This window comes from Spodoptera frugiperda, chromosome 31 (genome assembly GCF_023101765.2).
Source record: "Spodoptera frugiperda isolate SF20-4 chromosome 31, AGI-APGP_CSIRO_Sfru_2.0, whole genome shotgun sequence".
NCBI lineage: Eukaryota > Metazoa > Arthropoda > Insecta > Lepidoptera > Noctuidae > Spodoptera > Spodoptera frugiperda.
The window spans coordinates 11,330,476-11,354,164 of NC_064242.1; the positions used below are offsets into that span (position 1 = coordinate 11,330,476).

Below are 23,689 nucleotides of genomic sequence, written 5' to 3' on the forward strand. Positions count from 1 at the left end.
GTCAACTCAAGGCTGCTATAACCTGCCACGCCAGTGTCAGTTGGGTGGAATCTCTTCCACTAGTCTTACTAGGCGTTCGCAGCGCTTATAAAGAAGACGCACAAGCCTCTGTCGCCGAACTAGTCTACGGTCAACCACTGCGCCTTCCAGGTGAATTTTTTGACCCGCAGACGGATGAGACTGTCGACACAGCAGACTATTTGTCCAGGCTCAGGAGTTTGGTTAGGCAACTGCGACCATCACCAGCTTCCAGACACAACAAATTCAACAAGTTTTTTATATTCAAAAATTTACCTACCTCATCACACGTTTTCCTCAGGGACTGCACTGCTGGTGGTTTCAAACCGGCATACTCTGGCCCTCACAAGGTCATCGAGCGAGGGGACAAGGTCTACAAGATTGTGGTACACGGGAAAGAGGTTACAGTATCGATAGACCGCCTTAAGCCGGCCTTCATACTACGTGACCCAGACACACCATACACACCACCTACCACAATAACTCATCACAACAACAACACTCATCACGACACTACAAACACGGATAACCGGAACTTACCCGACCCTGACGGTGGCGTCGTCAAAGCGACGCGGTCAGGCCGCCGTGTTAAATTTCCCGACTATTATCGCCCTTGACGGGCTCTGGAGGGGGGTGATGTAGTGACCCACTACATATTTTATGTTTGTAGCGTACATTATTAAAGTTATTTGTAATTATATAAATTTGTAGAAGAAATAAACTGTACCTCAAATATAAACAATATGTTAACATTATATACAATCAATATTATTATTATATAGAATCAAAACTATGTACAATAAAATTGTCAAATTAAATATTTACATACAAGCAGACACGGACAAACTTTTCTTAGTTAATAGTTATCGGCGAGCGCCACAGCGCCAGTGCACGCGCACCCCGCGTGCTGTGGTGCGAGCGAGACCGCGCAGTCGCGCCGGAGCGCGCGATGTGCGAACGAGACAGCACGAGTGCACCGGACCACGCGCGGCCCGCGTGATGCGCACCGGGGCATGAGCAACCCGCGCGCCGCGCCGGACGACGACTCAGTCTGCTTGACGCCTCTGCCTAGACTACTAGCTAGCTTTGCCTTATATAAACTCGCCGCGCTTTAATAATTATATGTATTTAATTCAGTGCTTTCTATCGCTTTATCTATTTGTTCTCGCCTGTATAATAATTCACTCCTTCTAAGAACTGTACTGGTAGTGTGTCGAACGCCTAAGTCTGTATAAGACAATAAACGTTATAATACCGCTACCGTGTGGGACTTTTACTGCTTATCCACTTCAACTCTTGTCTTTACCTGCAAGTCATCCTCCACTAGGAAGAAATTATGTTGTCGAACTACTACCCAAGATATTTATAACGGACACAGGACAATCTTAATATACATATAATATCTTTGAAATGTACATAGCTACTGTATTTTACCGTCACGCCTTTGATCCCGGAAGGGTAGGCAGAGGTGCACATTACGGCACGTAATGCCACCGCAACAATGCAAGTCCCATATAATAATAAGTGGTGAGCCTTTTGCCGTACTGGATACAATTTCAGACTTCAAGCTACTACGCAGAAATTTTAGAAAAACCGAACATAGCGCGGTAATACTTTGCCCGGTTCGGGAATCGAACCCGAGACCCCTGACCTAGCAGTCGAACTTGCAACCACTAGACCAACGAGGCAGTCATATAGAAAGCACAGCTACCTATTTGTTATATATCATGTGTAACACATATTACCAAATCAAGGTGGTAAAAACACATGGTCCATGCAGACCAGATTTTAGGATATCTTCAAACCAGGAATTTCAAAGAAAAAAACAAATGATTTTTGTAAAAATATATTATTTGATTTACATATTAAACATAGCTACACAAGCAGTCTATATTATTTACATTACCATACAAATGTATAATAAACATTATTGCTATTCCTCTTTACTTACATAAAAATTATAATACTTCAAGTCTTAGTTATAATACTTTCTAACTACACAAATGATTATCACTGTATCAGTCACGATACATTCTGGTTAAGCATAGGATTCCCCCAGTTCAGTTTCAGTCCCAAATAGGCCGGTTAGAAGCAAATATAAAAAAAATAACAGTGTCTTCTGACTAACATAGTGATCTGCCCTATTGAGAGTGGTAGACTAAGTGGGACTTACCCAATCAGTACCCTAAGTATGAGTTTGCTTTACGTTTAAAGTAATCGAAACTAGAGCGCGTGTGGCGCTCTGATTGGTTGGTTTAGTGTTGGTTTTTTATGGAACGAGCAGACGTATCACCTAATAGTAAGCAATCGCCGCCGCCCATGGACACTTGAAACACCAGAGGCGTTAAAAGTGCGTTGCCAGCCTTTTAGGACTTAGGAATTTAAGGGTTGTTGGGGAATCGGGGATTGGGAAGATTGGGAAGGGAGGAATTGAGCCTCCGGTAACCTCACTCACACAATGCAAGCGTGAGAATTCCACACCACGCGAGCGTTGTTTCACGTCGGTTTTCGGTGAGGCCGTAGTGTCACTCAGGTCGTGCCGGCCCATTCGTGTCGAAGCATGGCTCTCCCACACTTAAACTTAGTGTTCCGCAATGGATGTCTTGCCGCCGATGATGATGATCAGGATCTGCGTTTGATTAGTCCATGTAAGTCTCTTCATCAACAGTGTTCCTCTTGGGTTTCTTCTTGGGCCACGGTACTTTGTCGTGCACGTATTTGTTGTGTTGTTTCAAATCACACAAGTGAACGAACCCTTTGTCGCAGATTGTGCACTTGTAGGGACGGTGGCCGAGGTGGGCGTACTGGGGAAATAAGTGAGGAAAATTATTAGGTAACTGATAATTAGTGAATGATATTTAAACACGTGATTGTACTCATGATTACAAACAACTTTCCCAATGAAACGCGCGCGTCTAGTTCCAAAATACATACTAGTATCCCGAAAACGCGGGCGCGGGGCGCCTCGCTGCTAACAGCTGTGAGAGCACACGCGCGAGAAATTTTGTTATTGTGTCAAAAATAAAACTAATGAGTATATAACCCCTCCCCCCTCATTCTGAGTTTAGATTTTCATGAATAAAAATATTATTTATTTTTAAGACGTTCAGATTCATAACTTATAACATTCGAATATAAATTCTCAATAACTACTAGGTACCTAGTAAACCACCACCAAACAGTTCGACAATACCTTCATGTGCTTGCTGAGAGCGCTCTTCAACGTAAACCTTCGGGCGCACAGGTGACACTTGACCGTTTTCGGATTATGCGTACTGCGGTGTATGCAGAGCGAGCCCGACGTCTGAAACGTTTTGTCACACTCCGGGCATTTGTACGGACGCTCGCCCGTGTGTTTGTGCATATGGTACTTCAGGAAGCATTGTTTCTGGAATGAGAATTTATAAAAAATCGGAGTATGGAAAATATAGAAGACTTCGAAAGAAACACCGGATATCTACAATATTCGGGTTTTCCTTCCTGACGCTATAACTCCAGAACGCATGAACCAATTTCCACGGCATTTTGCATTCCTTGGATAGGTCTCGGGCTCCGTAACGTTTATAGCAAAGAAAATTCAGGAAAAAATTCAAGAGAAAAGCAGGAAAACAGAGAAAATCATTGGTGGCGAAACGAAGTTCGCCGGGTTTGCTAGTTGGTTATAATATAGTATGAGGTCTATTTCTATGTACAATAGAGACATACCTAGCTAGTGTCAAACCATTGTAAAATCGTTGCAAAATGAATGGTAAAATATTAAATTATTTCATTGATCTAATCAGTCCTCTAAGAACTAATTGACTGCACGGCTGGTGCGGTGTCTAGCAGGTTCGATTCCCGGAAGTCTTTGTGTGATCCATAAATTGTTGTTTCGGGTCTGGGTGTTGTGTATGTGAACTTGTATTTTAATAAACGCAGCCACGACACAGGAGAAAATCCTAGTGTGAAAACATTATAAAAGAAAATACATTACCTACTCTAGTGCACGAAAAGTTATCAAAATAGAATCATATTATACCTTAAATATCTGACCACACAGTTCACACACAAATGATGTTTCTTTTTCAATGAAGATCTTCTTCGCCTCGTCGGTGTCAGGATGGTCTGACGTCACGTGGTTCTGGTACTCCGCGCGACTTGTCAGCCATTTGTCACACTAGAATCATAGTTTATAAAGCATTATAGCATTATTAAAACTTATCACTCTAATTGTTTCATTATAACTTTCGTGAGACATACTAAATTAATTATTACGGCTTACGGCTTACGGTTATCGGCTTACTCACGTAACTGTTTGACGAAAAACTCGACTAGTTTCAAGCCATGCTAGAGGCTCATATTCATCAGCAACATTTCATTAGCCTTGAAAAACCAGAGGCGTTAAGCGCGTAGCCGGCCTTATGGGGGTTAAGAATTAAAGCGTTGTTTCACTGCCGAGGCCGTAGTATCACTCCGATCGAGCCGGCCCATTCATGCCGAAGCAGGCTCTCGCACACTTAAAATAATTTGAAGAAAACACTCGAATACTTACAATGTGACACGCGCCGGGCCATTTCTTCACCCTGGGTCTGTAGACTTGTGTTCGAGAGTGCACCAACAAGTGAGCTTTGAGATCTTCCTTATTCGAGAATGTGTCGCCACAGAATTTACAACCGTTACTGAAATGTTAAAAAAATATATTATTGCAACGTCACGGTTTTTATCATCGAAGGGGTTCGCAGATGTGCACATTACGACACTTTATGTACATTGTGCCACTGTACTTCATCCACTTTTCACCATTTGAGTTATAAATCCCATGTAATAGGGGATGAGCCTATTGCCATATACTGGACCCAATTCCAGAAAAAAAATCAGTCGGGTAAAAAGCCCAATAGACTCGGCCGACATATGACTTTGCCCGACACGGGAATCGAAACCGATACCCATTGCCACGGCAGTCGCAATTGTGACAAAACGACTAACGAGGCAGTAAAAAAAATATATATATTTTGTAATAATTTGACTTATTGAAGTTTTACTTCTTGGGAGCCTGATTCACTGGCTCTATGTAGCAGCATGAATCAAATTATTATGTCAAGCAAAGTTTGCCACACCTAGCTTTCAAATGAATATATCATTTCTATTCTACAACAGTTTTTCACATAGTTAAAATAAATACTCATGAACTTATTAACTAAAATTCTCTATTACCTGACTTTATGCTTAGAAGAAAGCACTAGATGTCGTTTCCACGCTAGTTCTGAAGTAAAATGTGCATTACAGTCTTCGCATTTAGGTCCCAATTCGTCATTTTCAACCTACAACAGAAAGCAATCAATGTGCAATTTGAATAACATACAAAGATTTTCTTGACAACAGCAATATTTGATTATTGAATTATTGTTTTTTTTGCGTTCATCTATTGGCGCTAGTGCAGCATTCAGTCAGGTACACATTAGCAAACAATCGATTGGTCAATAAATCAAATAGTTGAGAAACGTCTCAAGTGTTCATTAGCGCCAAAATATCTTTTTACACATACTAAAGAGGACAAAATCTGTACGAAACGAGAGCGCGTTCGGGGCTCCGTACCCTTAGTATCAATTTACTTTACGTTTAAAGTAATCGGCACGAGAGCGCGTTCGGCCCTTTCATTGGTTGATTAATCTGCGCCAGCCAATCAGCGCGCCGAACGTGTTCTTGTTTCGTTTTCGTTCAACGTAAAGCAAACTCGTACTAAGAATATTAATTGGTTAGTTCAAGGCGGTTAGAGGCAGCCAATCAAAGCGACGAACGCGCTCTCGTTTTGATTACTTTAACCGTTAGGCAAACTATACTAAGGGTACTATTGATACCTCACCTGTTTGTGCACCTTCATATGATGTAAGTATAGTCCCTTCGGTCCTCCGAATACGTCGCCACACAGTTGACACACACTCTCGCGGACTGTAGACTCCTTTAAATGTTTTATTCGGTTGTGCATAAATAGAGAATTGGGCATGCTGGAAAATACAATTTATTTATTTTTTTATAGTCTAATTTTATCTGGTCCAATACAATGTCATACAATGTTGAATGTATCCTTTTACTATCTTATACTTCAATAGTATAAATAAAGTGTGTGTGTGTATACTTGATCACGTCAAAATAGCTGTAGGTATTAAGATGAAATTTGGACAGATTTGATACTTTTTAACTCACGGACAGTAGCAACATAAATTTATTTCCTGCTTTTAGTTTACACGAAGACATAATTCCACTGACCTGAATATTTCTCCACAATGTTTACATGGATACTTTTTTCCTTTGTGGAGACTCACATGGGTCTTTGCTTGGTGCCTGAAACAATAATAGGGGAATGATATTTCACCTAAAATTTTAAACTATGTAAAGTGAAGGATTGAAGCACTTTACACATGCTAGTGATATGTCTACTCACATACAATAACAAACATAAGAGCACACTTTGCAGCTAAACTTCCTCTTATGTGTCCTGATTCTATGTTTACACAATGCCACTTGTTGTGGAAACCACAGGTGACAGATATCACATTCATAATATCCATTTTCCTGCAAAAAATAATTAATATTGCCTTATTCACATGAAAAATTATCATTAAGTAAGTTTCATAAAAATTCTTCAAATTGAGCAAGGTCCTCAAACAAAAATTCTTAAATATGGGAGCGCCATGCTATGGATTAATGGGCCAACTTGACTGAAGTGATACCACGGCATCACATCTTCACTACATAGTATAAAACAAAGTCGCTTTTTCTGTCATGTGTCATGTTGTCCCTATGAACGCTTAAATCTTTAAAACTACGCAACGGATTTTGATGCGGTTTTTTTTAATAGATAGAGTAACTCATGAGGAAGGTTTTTATGTGTAATACAGGTATAATATATCACCATTGCACCCATGCGAAGCTGGGGCGGGTCGTAATTATATATAAAATAAAATACTTACAGCTCTATGTTTCTTAGTATGATTCTCAAAAGCAGATTTAACCTCAAATCCTCTATAGCAGAGCTCACATTTAAACTTACACATTTTGTAATTATTAGACTCTTTTCTAAGCAAAAGCTCCTTTTTAGCATCCTCTGGGGTGAGATATGTTACAGTTCCATAGTCATCAAAGATACTCATGTCCATCTTCTTCCCAGTACCTTTTATTACGGTATCAGTCTGAGACATGCTTTTAGATAGCGGTTCATCATCACTAAAATCATCTTCACTCTTCATAACAGTTTTAAACTTTCTCTTTTTAGTTTTCGTTTCCTCTATTTCAAGTGTTTCTTCAGTAAAATGTACTAAGCCTGCATTGTTGTCAATAGGGCTTTCATCAGATTCATATTGCTCATCAAGTTTTGGGTCAGCCACTTCAGTTTTCACACTGACTTCTAGTTCTTTAGTTTCTTCAGCTTCATTTTGTCTTATTTCTATTTCTGTATCTACATTGATCACTTCATGTACAGATAAAATATGAGTTACTTCCAAATTGGATTCTAATTTGTTCAATTTCCTGTCAATGTTGTTAATAGATTGTTTTGTAATCTGTAATGTAATTTTTTTGGGTTGGATTTAGTATTCAGTATCACAAATTTTGATATGAAAATGGTCACAGATTGTATTAGGTACCCTAGATAGTAGGTCCCCAATGATGACCATGCCATTCATAATACAATTAAAGCATATATTAACTAATTGATACATTTTCAAACTTCAAAGTAAAAAAAAAATACAGAACACTGTGATTGTTGTAACAGATGATTGACAACTAAATTCACATAAAAATCTTGAAATGGACGACAAATTAGGATGTAAGAACTCCTTGGGGCATGACAATATAAATGGCTTAGGTTACCCTTAACACAACATACATCAAAATTTGTTGTAGATTCCTAAGCAAACTCTTGATTGTTTGGAGACCTTTTTAGATTAGCTACCTGATCTTGGCAGTAGTATTAGGGGGGAGGGAAGACCGCTTCCCCTACACCCCTTTCACCCTGTACCCAAAATTCTGTGACTGAATGAATACTAAATTTTTTATCTTCCTTAAAACATTAGGTATTTGTATGAAGCTAAAAGATTATAATAGGAGTAATGGTTGCCAATACTTACATGACTAAGCCCAAATTTGAATCTAGACAAAATATGGTGGGCTCTGAGACATTTGGATTTGAATTCTTGAAACTTGTACAAGAGACTGGCACATTCAAAACAGACATGTTGGTCTTTGTCAAATATCTGTAAAGATTATAAGTAAGCTTAAACAATATTTCATATATTTGTTTGTAATGTCTAGTGTAAAGCTTTAAATTCAATATGTTGTTGTTTATAAACACGAATTGATGCAAATTGAAAAAAAAAGCAATAAGGAATGCTGTCGATGTTTTTGAAATAAACACGAGTAGAGAACTGGTCCGTGGGTCATTAATTTGTAATTACATGTTACAACATACCTAAATACTTTAAAATAAAATTGAACAATATCGCAAATATCCTTACCGGAATCTGAGCTAAATGTGAGTAAACAGCTCCAATAGAATCACTTGAAGAAGTTTCTAGGCTGAACATCTTCACGTCTGTCACAAGACACACCCTACAATATTTGAAATTACCCATTTTTTTATTAAAATAAGAAATTACTTCGAAAATAAACAGAAACTACACAAGTGCACAACACAACAGAAGCCGTATTCCAAAAACTGAACTGAACTCACTGACAGATTTAGTGATGGGAAAGTAAAATCGAGTAACTAACTAGGGTTGGCGGAACCCACTCGAATTGAATTATCTCTGACTCGAATAAGAAAACTTAATGAAACCGACACTGAATTATGTTTACCACGCATGCAACACTGGGTTATATTATTAGTATACAATTAAAAAAAATGAATTAAATAAATAAAAAATAGGCTTACATTAGATAGAAAAAATTATAAATAATCTGTTATTTTTGTTACTATTAATGTTTTATTTACTCTTTTATTAGGTTAAATCATGTTAGGTGATTTTGAACCTAAAAATATAATAATATAAGAAACATAAAAAAAGAAAAGAAACAAAATCAAGTTGAATCGTGTTTTATTTATTCTGAGTTGGCCATCACTAGTCAAATGAACATTTACATTGACATATTTGTTGTTTTGACATTTTTGTCTTTATTCTTGAACTGTCAATAAGTGATCATAGACTCAAAAATCATTTTTTGACAACTAGGAATCATGCCTTACACGAATAATTAAATAGGTTGAATAAAATTCGGCTACGCAAGTCGCAACGCATTTCATAATTTTCATATGTAGGTATGTGAACAAAAGGACCAAACTCTGTATTCACAGCGTGGATTCACCTGCAAATTAGTTTCTTTTTGACTTACTTCTACCCTACTCAAACTTTTCTTAAAAACCACTTCATCCTACTCCTGCTTCGTGCCAGAGCCCCGGTACCTCATTAGGTACTCTGCATTTGACTTTTTAGTTAGGGGGGGGGCGTGATGGGCCGGCGGCCCAGGGCGACAAAATCTGGGGGGCGCCGCTGCCGCCGCCGATGAGATCCCCAAAAAAAATTAATACTTGATATTGCTTCCCTCAAGTGGGCGTCACAATATTTTCGCCCGGGGTATCAGTGGCCCTTACACCGGCACTGACTTTAGTTCACTTGGTAATGCGAGAATATACACTTATATTGGTCGTGCATATCCCAAAACGACGTGTACTGGCAGGACAACGTGTAAATAAACTTTATATTTAAAGGTAATACTACAAATAAAAGACATTATAGAACGACAAAATTTTATTGTCACTCGAGATCTGTAGATAAATTATTGTAGCTACTAGCCGGATGCCTTTGGGACATCTTTGGTGATGGTACATACGAATTGTCAGCAAAAGCTCATTTATATTCGGCAAGCATGTCATTACGGCAATGGTTTTCAATGGTGTAAGGATTCTATACAGCCCGTCCGTCGCAAAGTATCTGGAAATGAAATAATATCATTTTATAACTCGGTTATCATATTGAACATTTTCATCATTTGCCGTCCACTGCTGAATGAATTCCTTACCCTTCGTATTTTCCCTAAAATTACCTAAAATTTTATGCTTAGCTAAAACCAAGTATGGGTACGAATAGGTCCACTAGAAATTACTCTAATATCGTAATTTAAGAGTCGACATAAATTGCATCATACAAGTACGTACATTACATCATACCTACATTATTTGCCGAAATTCTTTAGGTATTTTGAATTGACTACTTTTTCACACTGTCGCTACGCTATTTGGCGTATCTGTCTTTTATATTAAACTCCATTAATTCTAAAAAATATATACAATACCAATACCTATCTAAATTATCTAAAAAGTATACTTACAAAACAAAGTTCGCAATCAGTTTTCTCAGCCAATAAAAAAAAAATACAGAATGAAATAAAATAACATAAAACAGCAACCCACCCATTAGGTATTGGTCCACATCACGCACAAGACTCCAACATGAATGTATTGACTAAGGATTCTTTAGATTCCGGTTCCATTTTGTTCTGAAAGATTTTTAAAGAGTTTAGAGACTTACCAACCAGACTATAAAAACTAATTTTGAATGTAACATAATATGTAGGTACTGTTAAATTGCAAATTACTCCTCTGTCCACTAACTCTGGCCTCTCTTTGTTCTCCGATTTAATAACATTATTCTGAAAGCCAATACACATAAGTTTATATACCTACTTATTTACTATTATATATGTATAATTCTGAATAGTTTGTTTGTTTGTGGTGTCAACAATAATCTGTATTATTGCACTGTACATTGCCAGCATACCAGAGGCCTTAGTCTGCTATTACAATTGTGTCAGAATGGTCGATCACTAAGCAGTGCGAGAGGGACGGAGCTATGTAGGTTGTATAGCTACGTCCCTCTCGCACTGCTTAGTGATCGACCATTCTGACACAATTGTAATAGCAGACTAAGGCCCCAGGTCGATTCATTTCATCTTCAATCAAGAAGGTAAGGTAAGAAAGAAGCGCGTGTGCCTCCCTTCTTTTAAATCTATTTTAAAAGGTACTCTGCCATTTAACAACTGATATCTATATTCCATACGATAAAATGACCTTATGAAACAAACCTCGACACAGCAACACACTTCTTCGTCCACCATACTCCAGCTTGAACTTAACGATTCTGGAGTTTCTTCGAATTCTGATTTCATTTTTCCCTGAAAGAATTTTTTATTAAAAAACGTGACGAAAACATGCATACAGCTGCTGTTGGTGCGGGTCTGCGGACGGTGAGCAAGGGTAGCTCGCCGCCCGACCAGAACCAGACCCGTGCGTACGGCGCGTCGCGTCGCGTTCTGCGCGCGCCTCAAAGAGCCATCAGACCAACACAGATGGGGCCCAGTAGGGCTGATGCCTAATCCGGAGCTGCGGACTACCTAGCGGGTTTACCGGGGCTCCGGCTCGACGGGCAGGAGTAGGAACGGGGTGGTTTTTAGTCAGTAAGAGTCTGACACTCCCTGTTGCCTCGCCCAAGGCGGGAGAAGTCATTGGATGATTGTCCACCGTCAGAAAAAAAGCTGCTGTTAGTGCTTTGCAGTGTACATATTTTTGTTCATAATAATCATTATTTTTATTATAACTTTCGTGTGACATACCAAATTAATTATTATGTTCTCGCTCACGTAACTGTTTGACAAGGAACTTGACTTTTAAGCCATGCTAGAGGCTCATATTCATGAGCAGCATTCCACGACAAACAACACGGCGATTGTCGCGCTGCTACAGTAGCAGCAGTAGTATCATCAGTTACGTGATTAAGCCGAAAACATAATAATATTAATTATTTGTAATAGATAAATTTATGAACGGATCAAATAATTCCCCCTTATTTTTTCGAGGGGGAAAATCATCCAATGACTTCTCCCGCCTTGGGCGAGGCGAGAGGAAGTGTCAGACTCTTACTGACTAAAAACCACCCTGTTCCTACTCCTGCTTTTAACCCGCTAGGTAGTCCGCAGCTCCGAAATAATTCCCACTGGTTTCATAAACAGGCCTATCCATCCGATAAAATAAATAACATACTTACCGCGTTACTGCCACCCACTCCTTTATCCACCTCACTCCTGCGCGACGACTCCGGCATTTCTTCAACCTTTGATTCCGTTATTATTGTCTGAAAGAATTTCTACAATATGGCTACTTCATGACAACAGTACAGATGCGAAGAAAACAGGGATTGTGGATTGATACTATTGTTTTATTTCAAGTGTGTCTACATCTATATAGAATTACATTAGCGATGATAAGTACATAGAATTTATGTTATTTGTATCTTATGAGAGGATTGTACTAAACACCGCCGGCGCATCAGACGGAAGACGTATAATTTTCAACCAGAGTGTTCCCGTTGGAGAAGTCTGCAGAAGGATCTTATGGAAAATTTGTCAAGAATCTCGATTCCGCCTGAAGATCATTCCGTTTTATTTTTCACAAAGCCCGAGGTTATTGTTCTGCGTTCTGTGTGATGCGCGCTGCGTGCTTGCTTCAAAATCTCAACAGTGCATCTGTTGTGGTAAGATAAAGCTGGAGTTAAGGAATTCTAGTCTAATCTAACCGAAATACTAATATGTAAGTACTCAGTAGATTCAATTCCATTAAGAACGTTTCTTGGTCTAGCTATAACAGAAGCGCAATGAAGCTGTAACCAGGAGGCCTACTCCGGTTCTCGAATCCGAAGTTTCGTTTGATCTTCGGCCGTAGGTTTTATTTTTAATTTCATATCAAAATATGTTTATTTTTATTTTCATTTCATTCGTTAATGTTTGTTCACGAAAGTTCGCAATAAATAGAATTGTAGTATGCAATCTGCGAAGTTTTTTCGTTCGTTCGTTGAATTAGAGTAGGCCCCCTGAGTAGGTAAATGGATCGAGCAGGAACATGCTTTAGAACAGAATTGAAACTTAAGTAACTTCTGATAAAACTAGGTAACATAAAAGGCGTAAATAACCTTGTGTTGCTTATTCAAGTTTTCTTTCGGATGTTGGTTAGCCTGTTGCGATTGTAATATTGGCATATTCAAGAGTTTCTGCACTTCAACATGTAGACTGGCCTAAAGTTGATTAAGAATTAAAAACGTATTTTTAATTATACCCTTATATACGCTATACGCCTTAGTAAGTCCATACAGCTGCAGTTAAAACTGTACAGTTCGACAGTCAGATAAATCTGCACAGTTAAAACGTAGTTTTCTTTTAAATTTAAGTTACAAGAAGTTTTTAAATGACAATGCCAAATTCTCTAGGTATAGAGCTTTGCTCCACCAAAAATATATTGTACAGGCATGCCAAATGTAGCATTCTATTGCTGCTCTATTAGTTTCTATATAAATCTAAGAACAAAATATTACATTTAGGTTAGGTACCAGTTTAGATTAATTGCAGTTATAATGGTAGAAATAATTAAATTAAGTGCTTTATATTATTACAATGCTATCATAGGGTGTTTAACTATGAAAGGAAGGAATGTCATCACCAATATCACCTTTAGTAATCCTACTTTTAATTAATAGTCATAACGAAACAACAATGTAAACAGAACAGACAGAGCGAATGTCAAATAATGACTTTTTGAACATAACTGACACACGCACGCCAATGACGTTTCGTTACATCTATACCTAATGCGCTCTAACAAGGTGCGGCTGACAGATTCAGTAACGTTTCGTATCACTCTTGAAAGTTGCTGTGATTTAAAAATTATGCCTTAATATTTTAGCTGTATCACATTCGTATTATGTTAAATCATTCGGAAGCGTAGTTAATAAAATTAAAACCAACCGGAATGTTCTAGTATTAAATTAAAATCTAATGAAATGAAAAATAAAGTAAAGTGTTATGCGTATAACGTAAAGCCATAGTCGTGTTTAGTGATGGGATGTACGGCTACGATGGATAGGTAGTCGATGTGTTTTTAGAATAAAAAACGAAAATCGTGCGTCGTTCAATTATCATTCTTAAAAAACCTTTAATTATGTGGGTAAATCCACTGTAGACGCGGCTCTCTCTGCCCAAACCACAGTGACATTATCTGAGCAGAAATATGTAGTAGGCATTTTTCTAGACATTTCCGGCGCCATTGATAATGCGTGGTGGTACTTAATCTAACATATACAAACTAATATATCCTTGTTTTCTTCACGGTTCTGTAAAACTGTAACTCTGAAACACCTCAGGGCTCGGTCATAAAATATTTATTTTGACAAGTATATACACGTAGTTAGACTGCACAACTAAATAACACACACATTTAATAAAAAATTAAAGAGAATTAAATATATGCTGCGAGTATCGATAGCGATAAAAAAAGATTTTTCTAATGTCCATCCCTAAAGAAAGACGTCAACGTCATACTGGCATCTGTCAGCCGCACCTTGTTATAGCGCACAAGGTATAATCACTAACGTTCAAACACGAAATAATAATTAGAATATGCATTCATTATAATATATATTATTATAAAAAAAAAATTAACGAACAGTATGTGTTTATACCAAATTCATATTAAAATCCGTACACATTACATTAATAAATCTCTTTTTTTATTGAATGATTCTTTGTGTTCCTTGTGTAAGCGTACTAAGAAACGCAGATAGTCGCGATAAATACAGGAAATTCAAATTCAAATTCAAATTTAAATTCAAATTCAAATTCAAATTCGAATTCAAATTCAAATAGGCCTTAGGTTTTTTAAATTCTTTTTATTTCCTACTTTTTATCCGCAATTTTATCAAAATAATAATTAAGTAACCAAGGGTCTTATTTTCATTGCATAATATTGATTAATTTACATTTCTTGTACATTAATGAAATTAAGTGGGGCAGGATCTGGCATTGCCATTTATTGTATTTAATTTTACTTCTTTATAAGAAACCACCCATGTAACTGTTCATTAGTTTCTAATGAATAAAATAAAATAAATATTACCAGATTGCAACGGTATCAACATAAAATGAACTGTTTACTATTTATAACGCAATAAATTAACTTACTAATGCTTTATTTTCGTGACGTCTCTTCCTGATTGTAGCAGTCTGTTGTGATATTGACTGCACCCTTTGTTTTATTTCAAGGTCCAAAGACGGAAAATTAACCATTTCATTATACTTTGATCGTGGTCCAGCACTCCAACTGAAGTTTTTTCTTAAAATTGGCCAAGGAGTTCTTTCTCTAACTTCCTAGCGGTATATAGAAAAGTGATTAGGATTAGAAAACCTCTACATTCAAGTAAGTAAATGTATAATAAAAAGCAATTTTGGATTCAAAACACTCACATGGTTGATTCCAGTGTTGTTGGGCGCATAGTTATCCGTGCGGTTACTAAGTTCATTAGTTTCAGTAGAAGTCGATATAGGAATATGTCTGATACCTGCAAAAATGCTCTCTATTTTCTTCATAATCGGCTTTAAATCATTGCAATGTTCTTGTGCATTATGCTTTTGTTTATCATCTTTTTCAGAAAATTTAACCGATAGATTCGTATTGGGCTCGTTGGCTCTCTTTGTAGTGTTATCAGATAGTACAGTGGTTGATGTTCCAACGGTTACGCGATGTTTTATATGATATGATTTGGGTTTCATTTCATTCGAGTTTCGCACATTAATCCTTTTTGTTATGGTTACTTTACGTTTCGACATTTTGTTTTTTTTAATATTTTTCTTATTTGTTTGCTCTTTTTTTCTTATGGCTTTGTTGTTCTCAGCTGGTATCTCTTCTGTTTGATTGAAGGAGACATTTATAATGTCTTCTTTCGTTGCAGTATTTTCTGCCGTTTTATTTTGTTCATTGGTTTCTTGTTTTGCCATGTCCTTACAAAGTTGTTCATCTCTATTTAAATTGGACTCAATTTCCTCTAACAGATTTAGTTTTCGTGTTCGAGTTATATCTTGAGACAAATTATCTTCACCTCTAACTATTTTCAAATTTGAAACATTCTTGTTAGATATGGTGGTTTGCAGATCTGTATTAATTTCACCAGATGGTGGTACTGAGTGCTTTCCATGTAACTCATCTTTAATTAAGTTAGAGCACTTTTCTTGATCTTGTTTTGCCTTTATAATATCCTTTTTATCACCGTTTTTATCTCTCCTAACTTCAAAATCACCACTAACCAGACATGCGTGGGATAATTGCAGCTTATCAGATATACTTTCAAATTCTTTATTTGCATTTTCATACATAATTAGAAGCCTCATCAACTCTAAAGAAAACTCCTTTGCTTCCTTAAGAGTTTTGCGCACTCTTTTAAGGTCAGCTGCATTTATAATGTCAGTATTATTAATTAAAAATGGATGCGGTACACATTTTGGGTGCCACAAATTATGTCCCTCTCTAGGCACAGGCAAAACAGCGCTGGCGGTTTTTTTCTGCACTATGTTAGAATCAAAGACTTTTCGAGTCCGATGAAAATCATTAAATTTATTGTTTAAATTAAAATCGTTTTTCTTCTTTCCATCATTTTTTAATGAATATCTGCTATCTGTAAGATATCTAGGATCTCGTAAATTATCCTTGTCTGTAATATGTTTGATATTTTTATTCTTGTGATAATTTGACTTGTTTTTCATTTCCAATTTGTAAAATTGAGAACTTATAGCAAGTTCATCTGCATGTTCTGGTAGGTCACGGAAAGAGGACATTTCGTCACAGTTGTTATTGGAATCATAGTATTTTTGTCTTTGTTGTGATTTTTTAAATTCATTTTGTTTATTGGAAGTCCTCTCGAAGTTAAATGTATTAGTGTTTTCCCTAGTGGATACATCATCGTGTGATAATTTATCAATATTATAATTTGAATATCTTTTTGGAGATAAATTTGATTTATCTGAACTTTTTGTTTGGTTACTGTTTAATTCCATAACATCGTTTAAACCAGTATCTAAGGTTGATTGTGGAAATTGTATTAAATATTCCGGGTAATCGTGGCCAGAACTATTGCAGGAGCTTTCCCAAGACTTATATTTATTTCGCGACATCGGACTAGTACAGCCACCGGATTTTCTGTGACCAGATGCGATAGGGGATGTATTAAATGACGAATAACCAGAGAGGTAACTTGATATTTCATTATCTATAGAGTTATTTTTATTTATAATATGTGTCTTCTTTATGTCGCCTATATTTGCATTTGTTATGGAACCTATTTTTATTGACGGACTCATTCCAGATGATTGTTTAGAAAGCCGTGGACTTTCATTTGTCAATTTATGACAAATACTAGTTATTGGAGATTTTTGCCTTGAACTTTTATTTGATGTCACTTCTTTTACTGACACGCTTAATGCATTAGAGTTTTCTTTTTGTAAAGCTTGATTTTGCACTTTGAATGTATGAGTAGATGGAGTTAATACTTCACCCTTTTTAATAAGTGGCTTAGCAATACCAAGCATTTCTTTTTTATATTTATTACCAGGATTGGGATTTTCTTTTATGCTTTGACATGTCATATATGACGGATAACGGTCAGATATTATATGTTTTCCACAATTTACACATTCACAGGGTTTACACTCGCAGTCGTCGGTAAAATAGGAAGCGGAGGTGTGGCTGTAATCATACTGTCTTTTACACAATTGGCAACTACATGACCTTAGCGATTTACAATCTTCATAAGAGTTTAATATAGATTTGCTTGGGACGTTCAGATCGGACTTTGTTATTGTTCTATAAGATGAAAACAGTTGAGACGATTTTGTGTTCATAACCTTCCAAGTTTCCTCTTGACAAACGCAATTTAAACATTCGCATTCATCACAATTACACATTTGATCATTGCTTGATACGTCATCATTAGAAGTTAAGGCATGGTAATTCGTTGGTACTGCTGCATACATGGCTATGGTATTGTGGGTTGACGATTTTCTTCTTCTGCGTGAATATAGGAGTTTGTTATTATTCGTTGTAGCTGTTCGTATATCGAAATCATGGGTACTTTTTTCAACTGGCTTACTCATAACCTTATTTCGCCTTTGACATGAACAGGAATCAACGCCACGATCACAAAGTTCATTAAGGCAAATTTCGCATCTGCATAAAGCGTGTCTATTTGTTCCCGTTGACACTTCATGCATTACGTTAGAAGGCAGGGGGTGTACGAGTCCACATTCGATGCAATCACACGGCGAACACGAACATGCTACACGTTGAACATTCTCTTCTCTTCCAACAGGCGCAACTACTAAAGTTTGTCTCTGGTGTATACTTCTTGTTTTACATTGCAAACACTGGCACGGTTCGCAAGCACACAGTTTCGCCATACTTCTCTCACAATCCACACAATTACAAGGTTTGCAATCACACATTTGATGATTAATTGTTCCATGCTCAGACCCGAAACGTGTGTTCGTGGTGCAACTTTGGCACTGATATTTGCTGTTAATGTCCATGCCAATATTTGATTTTTTTGTTTCAGTTTGATTTCTGTAGCTTTGACATTCATTGCATTCACAAGGCTCGGTTTTGTCCTTACCGGCAATACATTCACAAACTTTACAACTACAGGCTTTGTAAGCTTCTTCTATTCTTTTTAAAATATCATATTTAGAAAGTTTTGTTGGTTTCTCCATATCGGATTGCTTGGGGCCTAACGAATCGTTTAATTCTGTATAAGGCATATTCATCACTTCTGCACTAAGCATTGCTGTACTAAGTAAATTTGCAGCTCCGTCAGCTTCAGCTTCTGTCATCTGACATTCTTTAGGGCATGCGACTTTTGTTTTATCATCACTAGGCAAATTTTGATTTTTGTCAGGTTCATCAGAGTTTATGGGTGATTCTTTTTGAGGTAAATATACCTTTTTTAATATTTCAATTGCTTCTGTCTGTGTTTTCAATATATTTTTACATAAATCAGTACGTCTCATTGGTGTTGAGCATGGGGTATAAAAATGTTTAAGCAACTCGTGTGTATCCGATTGTTTGCCAAGCATATTATTGCAAATATTTTGTGTTTCCGGAGTCATGACAGTTGTCTGAATTCGGTACACTTGACTGGCTTTTGATATTGATTTCTTTCTCGTTGTACATTCACATTTGTCAGGTTTATGAGCCGTAGTTTTACATGGAGGTAGTTCTAACACATATCCGGCTAATTCGGATCTATTTTGTTCTGACGGGTTACACACACAACCTTTTTTTGATGATGCCTTCAAATCTAACACGAATCCGGACGAATCCATTGCGAGTTCTGGTGTTTTAGAAATAGGGCACTTACACGTGTCTATTTGTGACTTTGGTTTAGATTTACATACTACCGTTTCGCGAGGGCATCCACAGGTGGCTTTCGGCTTAATCTCGGGACATTCGCACTTCGTCTTGGGTGTGCGCGGTAGTTCCGGTAACACATATACATATTTGGTTAAATCTACCTTATTTTCTGTATCGGGACATTCACACCTTCTTTCAGGTTTAGGCGTACATTTTGGTTGATCAACCTTTTTTGCCTCACGACATCCACAGCTACTTTTTTTTGTTTCTGGTGTGGGTTTATTTTGTTCCGTTTGAGGACATTTACAACAATTTGTTTGTGGCTTAGGTTTCGGTATCACGTATATGTATTTACTTAAATCTATCTTTTCTTCTGGTTCGGGACAATCACAGCTTTTTTTCGGTGTTTCTGGCGAAGGCATACATATTGGTTGCTTGTTTGCCTCGCGACAGTCGCAATCATATTTTGCTGGCGTGGTTGTCGGTAAATCTAGAATATATCCAGGTCGTTTAACTTTACACTTTGAAGCTAATTTTTCTAAATCTTGACTGGGACATAATTCTTGATTGTTATTTGTTACATTTTTGCTTGCATCATCACAATCACATTTTTTTTCAACAATCGGTTTTAGTTTTTTAGGACACTCACAACATTCCGTCTTACTTTTTGGCAAATCAACCACATACCCTGGTATAGAAGATTGTTTACATTTGGCTGTGCCTTTACACACACATTTCTCATTATTTTTATTCGTAATGTTAGATGACATTTCAATTCGATTAACATCAAACATGTTTTTTGTAGATTCTGGACACTTACAACGTTTTTGACTAGGCTTTGGTAAATCAAACACATTTCCATATGATCCTGCCCTATTTTTGTCTAGCCCTTTACATCCACAACTATCTTTCCGAGCTGATGGACAAGGTATGTATTTCGGTAATTCAAACACATACCCAGATGATTTACATTTTGCTGTTGCTCTACATTTACAGTCTATATTCATATTTGAATTATTTTCAGTATATGCTCGTTTATTTTTTTCAAATTCTGAACATCCGCATACGTCTTGAGGTTCTGGGTTCATACAATGCACAAGTCTAGGTAACTCGCATGTAGTCGAGGATGAATCAAGTTTTGATTCACTACATTCACACTTTTTCTTCTCAGGTGTCATTTCATATTCTGGCATTTCGTTTTTATTTTTACAACTACCACATTTGTCGCAACATACAACATCGTCATATTTCGGTTTAGGTATTACATCGGTACATATCTGTTTAGGTGCATTGTTTGGTACCGGACATCCAGATAGTTCGCACTTACTTTTTGGTTTTATTTTACACTCGCATTCTTTTATCCTAAACATATCCATATTTGGTAGTTCATTCACAACATTTCCTTGTGTCACAAGTACATCTTTAACTAATTCTTGTGCGTTTTTCGTTGGTTTATATTGTTTTAGTTCTAAGACGTACCCACTAGATTCATATTTCATTTTTTTTGGTACATTGAATTCACAGCCTTCCTTTTTACCTACATCTTTATGTACTTGTTCAAGCTGGGGTTCAAGATTAACTTGAAACAGTTCTTGTGTATTTTGAATCTCCGTATTCTCTGAATAGAACTGTGATTGACTGGTTCCCTTCGATTCCATTTTCGGTTTATTTTGTTCAACTTTATGTAAAGGCTTTTGTTCCTCGCAATTGTAACTACAAAAGGTTGATTTAGGAAAACATTCTTTTTTCAATTTATCAGCACAACTTTCTTTTATTGGTACTTTGTTTATCGGTAAATCAATTACATATCCAGCAGTCTCTAGTTTAACGTTCGTACTTTCCGTACATTTCATACATTCATATTGCTCTGCTTCGCTCGGCTTCGGGTTATCACATGTACAACCTTGTGGGGATTTAGACATACTAGCACACTTTTGTTCCTGTTTCTTAGGTGACTTTGATTTCTCACCTTCACAACTGCAAGACTTCGAGTGGGGAAAATATTTCTTTGGTAATTTAATTCTCGGTAAATCAAGTATATATCCAGGAGGTTCATTCATTAATACGAGGGTCTCGTCCTTAGTTTTCTTATTTTCCACACAAACAATACATTCACAATTCTGAGATGCATATTGGTTTCCGGGTATTTCAATTGTATTCCAATTTGAATCCAATATATGTGTGAATTCGAAATCTGTTTTGGCTGGTTTGATTGGCTCTTTGATTGGCTGAGTGGCTTGAGGTATTTGTTCGACTTGACCTTTTTTATTTAAATTAATACTATATCCTTTGAGTTTTTCTAACATGTATTTTGAACATTTATCAAAAGTACAATTTTGTTCCTCAGGTTTTTTATCTGAACTTGAAGTTGGCACATAGATAGGTTTAAGTGCTTCCGCAGTCAATTTTTGTTTTAATATCTCAGTTCTATATATTTCAGTTGTGCGATCACTTGGTACAGTTTTTTTGTGTATAAAATCTTGTTGATCTGGTTGGCAGATATCTGTATTGCACGCTAAGACAGGTGCGTTAACTTTCTTTTTATGGGTCAAGTATGTTTTCTTTATCTGTTCCATTTTACATTTCGAATTTGGCGAATTAAGTTTTCTATACAAATCTATTGTATTAGTACCAGTGTCATTTGTAGCTGTCGATGTCGCACAACATGTTGAATTGATAGTTTGAGGAGATACTAACCCAACTACACTGGATGCTATGTATCGAGCTACATTGGACACCACCCCCGGCAATGTTCTTGAAGGAGAACGAGCGTTCGTTGCGTCCGAGTGACTCCCATACACGCCGACTGATGAGTAGAACAGGCAGCTCTTGGAGCCTGAGCAGTCCTCGCATGAGCAGGACTTGGCATCATTCTCCTTTGCCAAACAAAATACAGAGTCACATTTTGTGCATGAACATGACACATCCACTTTCTTAGGTGTTACGTTACACATTTTTTAAATTATTTTCTACGTTTTTTTATTTTGATTTTGACACGGGTTCGATGTTGAAGATATCTTCGCTGAAATCTTCGACCCCCAACTGCCGCAAATCAAGCTTGCTGATTTTAAAACCTGATGGAAAACATATCAATTACTAGACAGTGGTTTTAGTTACATTTTTATAATTAGACGTGACGAACTCACTAAATGTTAAAGATTATATAGTTTATAGGGAGGTAAATTACTTATAATGGCAGTACATGGCTGTTACAGTAACTCGACAATTAACTCCAAATTATTACCTAATATTACGATAATCTACGATAAGGATACTACATGACCTAGGTACTACCTACGTATAAGTAGTAGTTACCTCAATCCATCTATCTACATCGCAATAAGTGTTATTACAGGTAAACACGTTTTGTATTTCATTTTTCTTATGTAGTTATTTATTGAACAAATTATTTAATAAAATTATTTATAAAATCTCCGTAACCTGACAATCCATTTTTTAATTTTGTGACGGCTGTCATGAAATCAAATTATTTCTATTCTTCTTTTTATTACTTTTTCGTGGTTGAGTACAAAGTAAGTAAAACTTTTTTATCTAAAAGCGTTTGTGGAAGGTCTATCTACAAACCTATTTGTTTACCAACTGCTACGATACATTTCATGTGGAAGTTTCTCTAGAAGATATTACTATTGTAACATCACTACATTCAATAGTAATAAAGCCCCGGCCACACTACGGCGAAACCGCACCGGTTATCAACCGCGTATTTTTGTGTCAAAAGAAAGAAGAAGGTTTTGTCCCACGATTGGTTTAAAAACTCAATGTTGAAAATATGGTGGGCGGCGGCGCGGTTTGAAGCCGCAGTGCGTTGACCTCGGCGGTTATGCGATACCAGGGGGAAAAGCCGTGGTACGGTCGGGGCCTAACACGTAAAGCAAACTAGGTTAACCTCCTGACAGCGCTTGACAGTGTTACAAATATCGGAGCGTATGCCGGCGGGGCGTTCGTCAGACCTTTCGGTGCCACAAGTGACGGTATCGGTTTCGGTGTCGGTGTCAGTTTCGGCGATGCACGCGCAGCAGACGGTTTCGCGCTCGACGACTGACGCGTCGCTTGTATCGCATATGTGCACAGACGGTGGTTTGGAACATGGGGACGACTAGAGATCGACAGGGAGCAGCAGATAGAAATTGGAAAAGTAGTTTGTAATAAATGGTAATGGTACACCTACTACATTTTTTTACCTAGGTCAAATCCAGATACGTGTAATAAGTATTGCTTGAAAGACTAACAAACAAATATTTTACTTAGGTACATAATCACAAACTTTCATATGTATTAAATGAGATCTTCTATGACTCCATATCCATATAAAAGTAAATTTTGGTTTAAATTCCATAATTTAAACCAAAGGAGAAGGGAACTTTTCCATACATTCCTGGGCCCAGGTGTTAACTGAATCAA

At 37.1% G+C, this 23,689-nt stretch overlaps 2 protein-coding genes across 13 annotated transcripts; both read right to left on the minus strand.

Moving 5' to 3' along the window:
* Positions 1–1,848: 1,848 nt before the first annotated feature.
* Positions 1,849–8,751, minus strand: LOC118276295 (zinc finger protein 83). Of its 2 annotated transcripts, none has more exons than XM_050707542.1 (11): positions 8,511–8,751; positions 8,124–8,249; positions 6,969–7,556; positions 6,440–6,570; positions 6,265–6,339; positions 5,861–6,002; positions 5,212–5,318; positions 4,550–4,676; positions 4,037–4,174; positions 3,212–3,406; positions 1,849–2,822 (listed from the first exon to the last, which is right to left on the minus strand). In XM_050707542.1, exons 1-11 carry the CDS (start codon positions 8,625–8,627, stop codon positions 2,658–2,660), a joined length of 1,911 nt encoding a protein of 636 aa, XP_050563499.1. In that variant the 5' UTR covers positions 8,628–8,751; the 3' UTR covers positions 1,849–2,657. The 2 variants fall into 2 exon arrangements, with proteins under 2 accessions (XP_050563499.1, XP_050563500.1); XM_050707543.1 differs by having other exon boundaries at positions 6,969–7,524; positions 8,511–8,677.
* A 1,031-nt stretch (positions 8,752–9,782) lies between these two features.
* On the minus strand, positions 9,783–23,397 carry LOC126912950 (uncharacterized). 11 transcript variants are annotated; one of them, XM_050707533.1, is made up of 9 exons: positions 23,175–23,397; positions 15,337–22,341; positions 15,055–15,240; positions 13,014–13,115; positions 12,093–12,179; positions 11,134–11,223; positions 10,648–10,701; positions 10,463–10,575; positions 9,783–9,983 (listed from the first exon to the last, which is right to left on the minus strand). In XM_050707533.1, the coding sequence occupies exons 2-8, from the start codon at positions 22,219–22,221 to the stop codon at positions 10,483–10,485; spliced, it is 7,497 nt and encodes a 2,498-aa protein (XP_050563490.1). In that variant the 5' UTR covers positions 22,222–22,341; positions 23,175–23,397; the 3' UTR covers positions 9,783–9,983; positions 10,463–10,482. The 11 variants fall into 11 exon arrangements, 10 of the variants coding, with proteins under 10 accessions (XP_050563490.1, XP_050563491.1, XP_050563486.1 ...); XM_050707534.1 differs by having other exon boundaries at positions 10,463–10,548; positions 12,093–12,191; XM_050707529.1 differs by having other exon boundaries at positions 12,093–12,191.
* Between the last annotated feature and the right edge of the window lie 292 nt (positions 23,398–23,689).

Excerpts from the sequence above, each read along its gene's own strand:
- LOC118276295 (XM_050707542.1), bottom strand. The coding sequence starts at position 8,627 with ATGGGTAATTTCAAATATTGTAGGGTGTGTCTTGTGACAGACGTGAAG. Across the intron at positions 8,250-8,510 it reads CACATTTAGCTCAGATTCCG|ATATTTGACAAAGACCAACA; the intron begins GTAAGGATATTT and ends TAATCTTTACAG. Across the intron at positions 6,340-6,439 it reads TCTTATGTTTGTTATTGTAT|GCACCAAGCAAAGACCCATG; the intron begins GTGAGTAGACAT and ends TTATTGTTTCAG.
- LOC126912950 (XM_050707529.1), bottom strand. The coding sequence starts at position 22,221 with ATGTGTAACGTAACACCTAAGAAAGTGGATGTGTCATGTTCATGCACA. Across the intron at positions 15,241-15,336 it reads ACAACACTGGAATCAACCAT|GAAGTTAGAGAAAGAACTCC; the intron begins GTGAGTGTTTTG and ends ATATACCGCTAG. Across the intron at positions 12,192-13,013 it reads ACTTGAATAAGCAACACAAG|AAATTCTTTCAGACAATAAT; the intron begins GTTATTTACGCC and ends GCCATATTGTAG.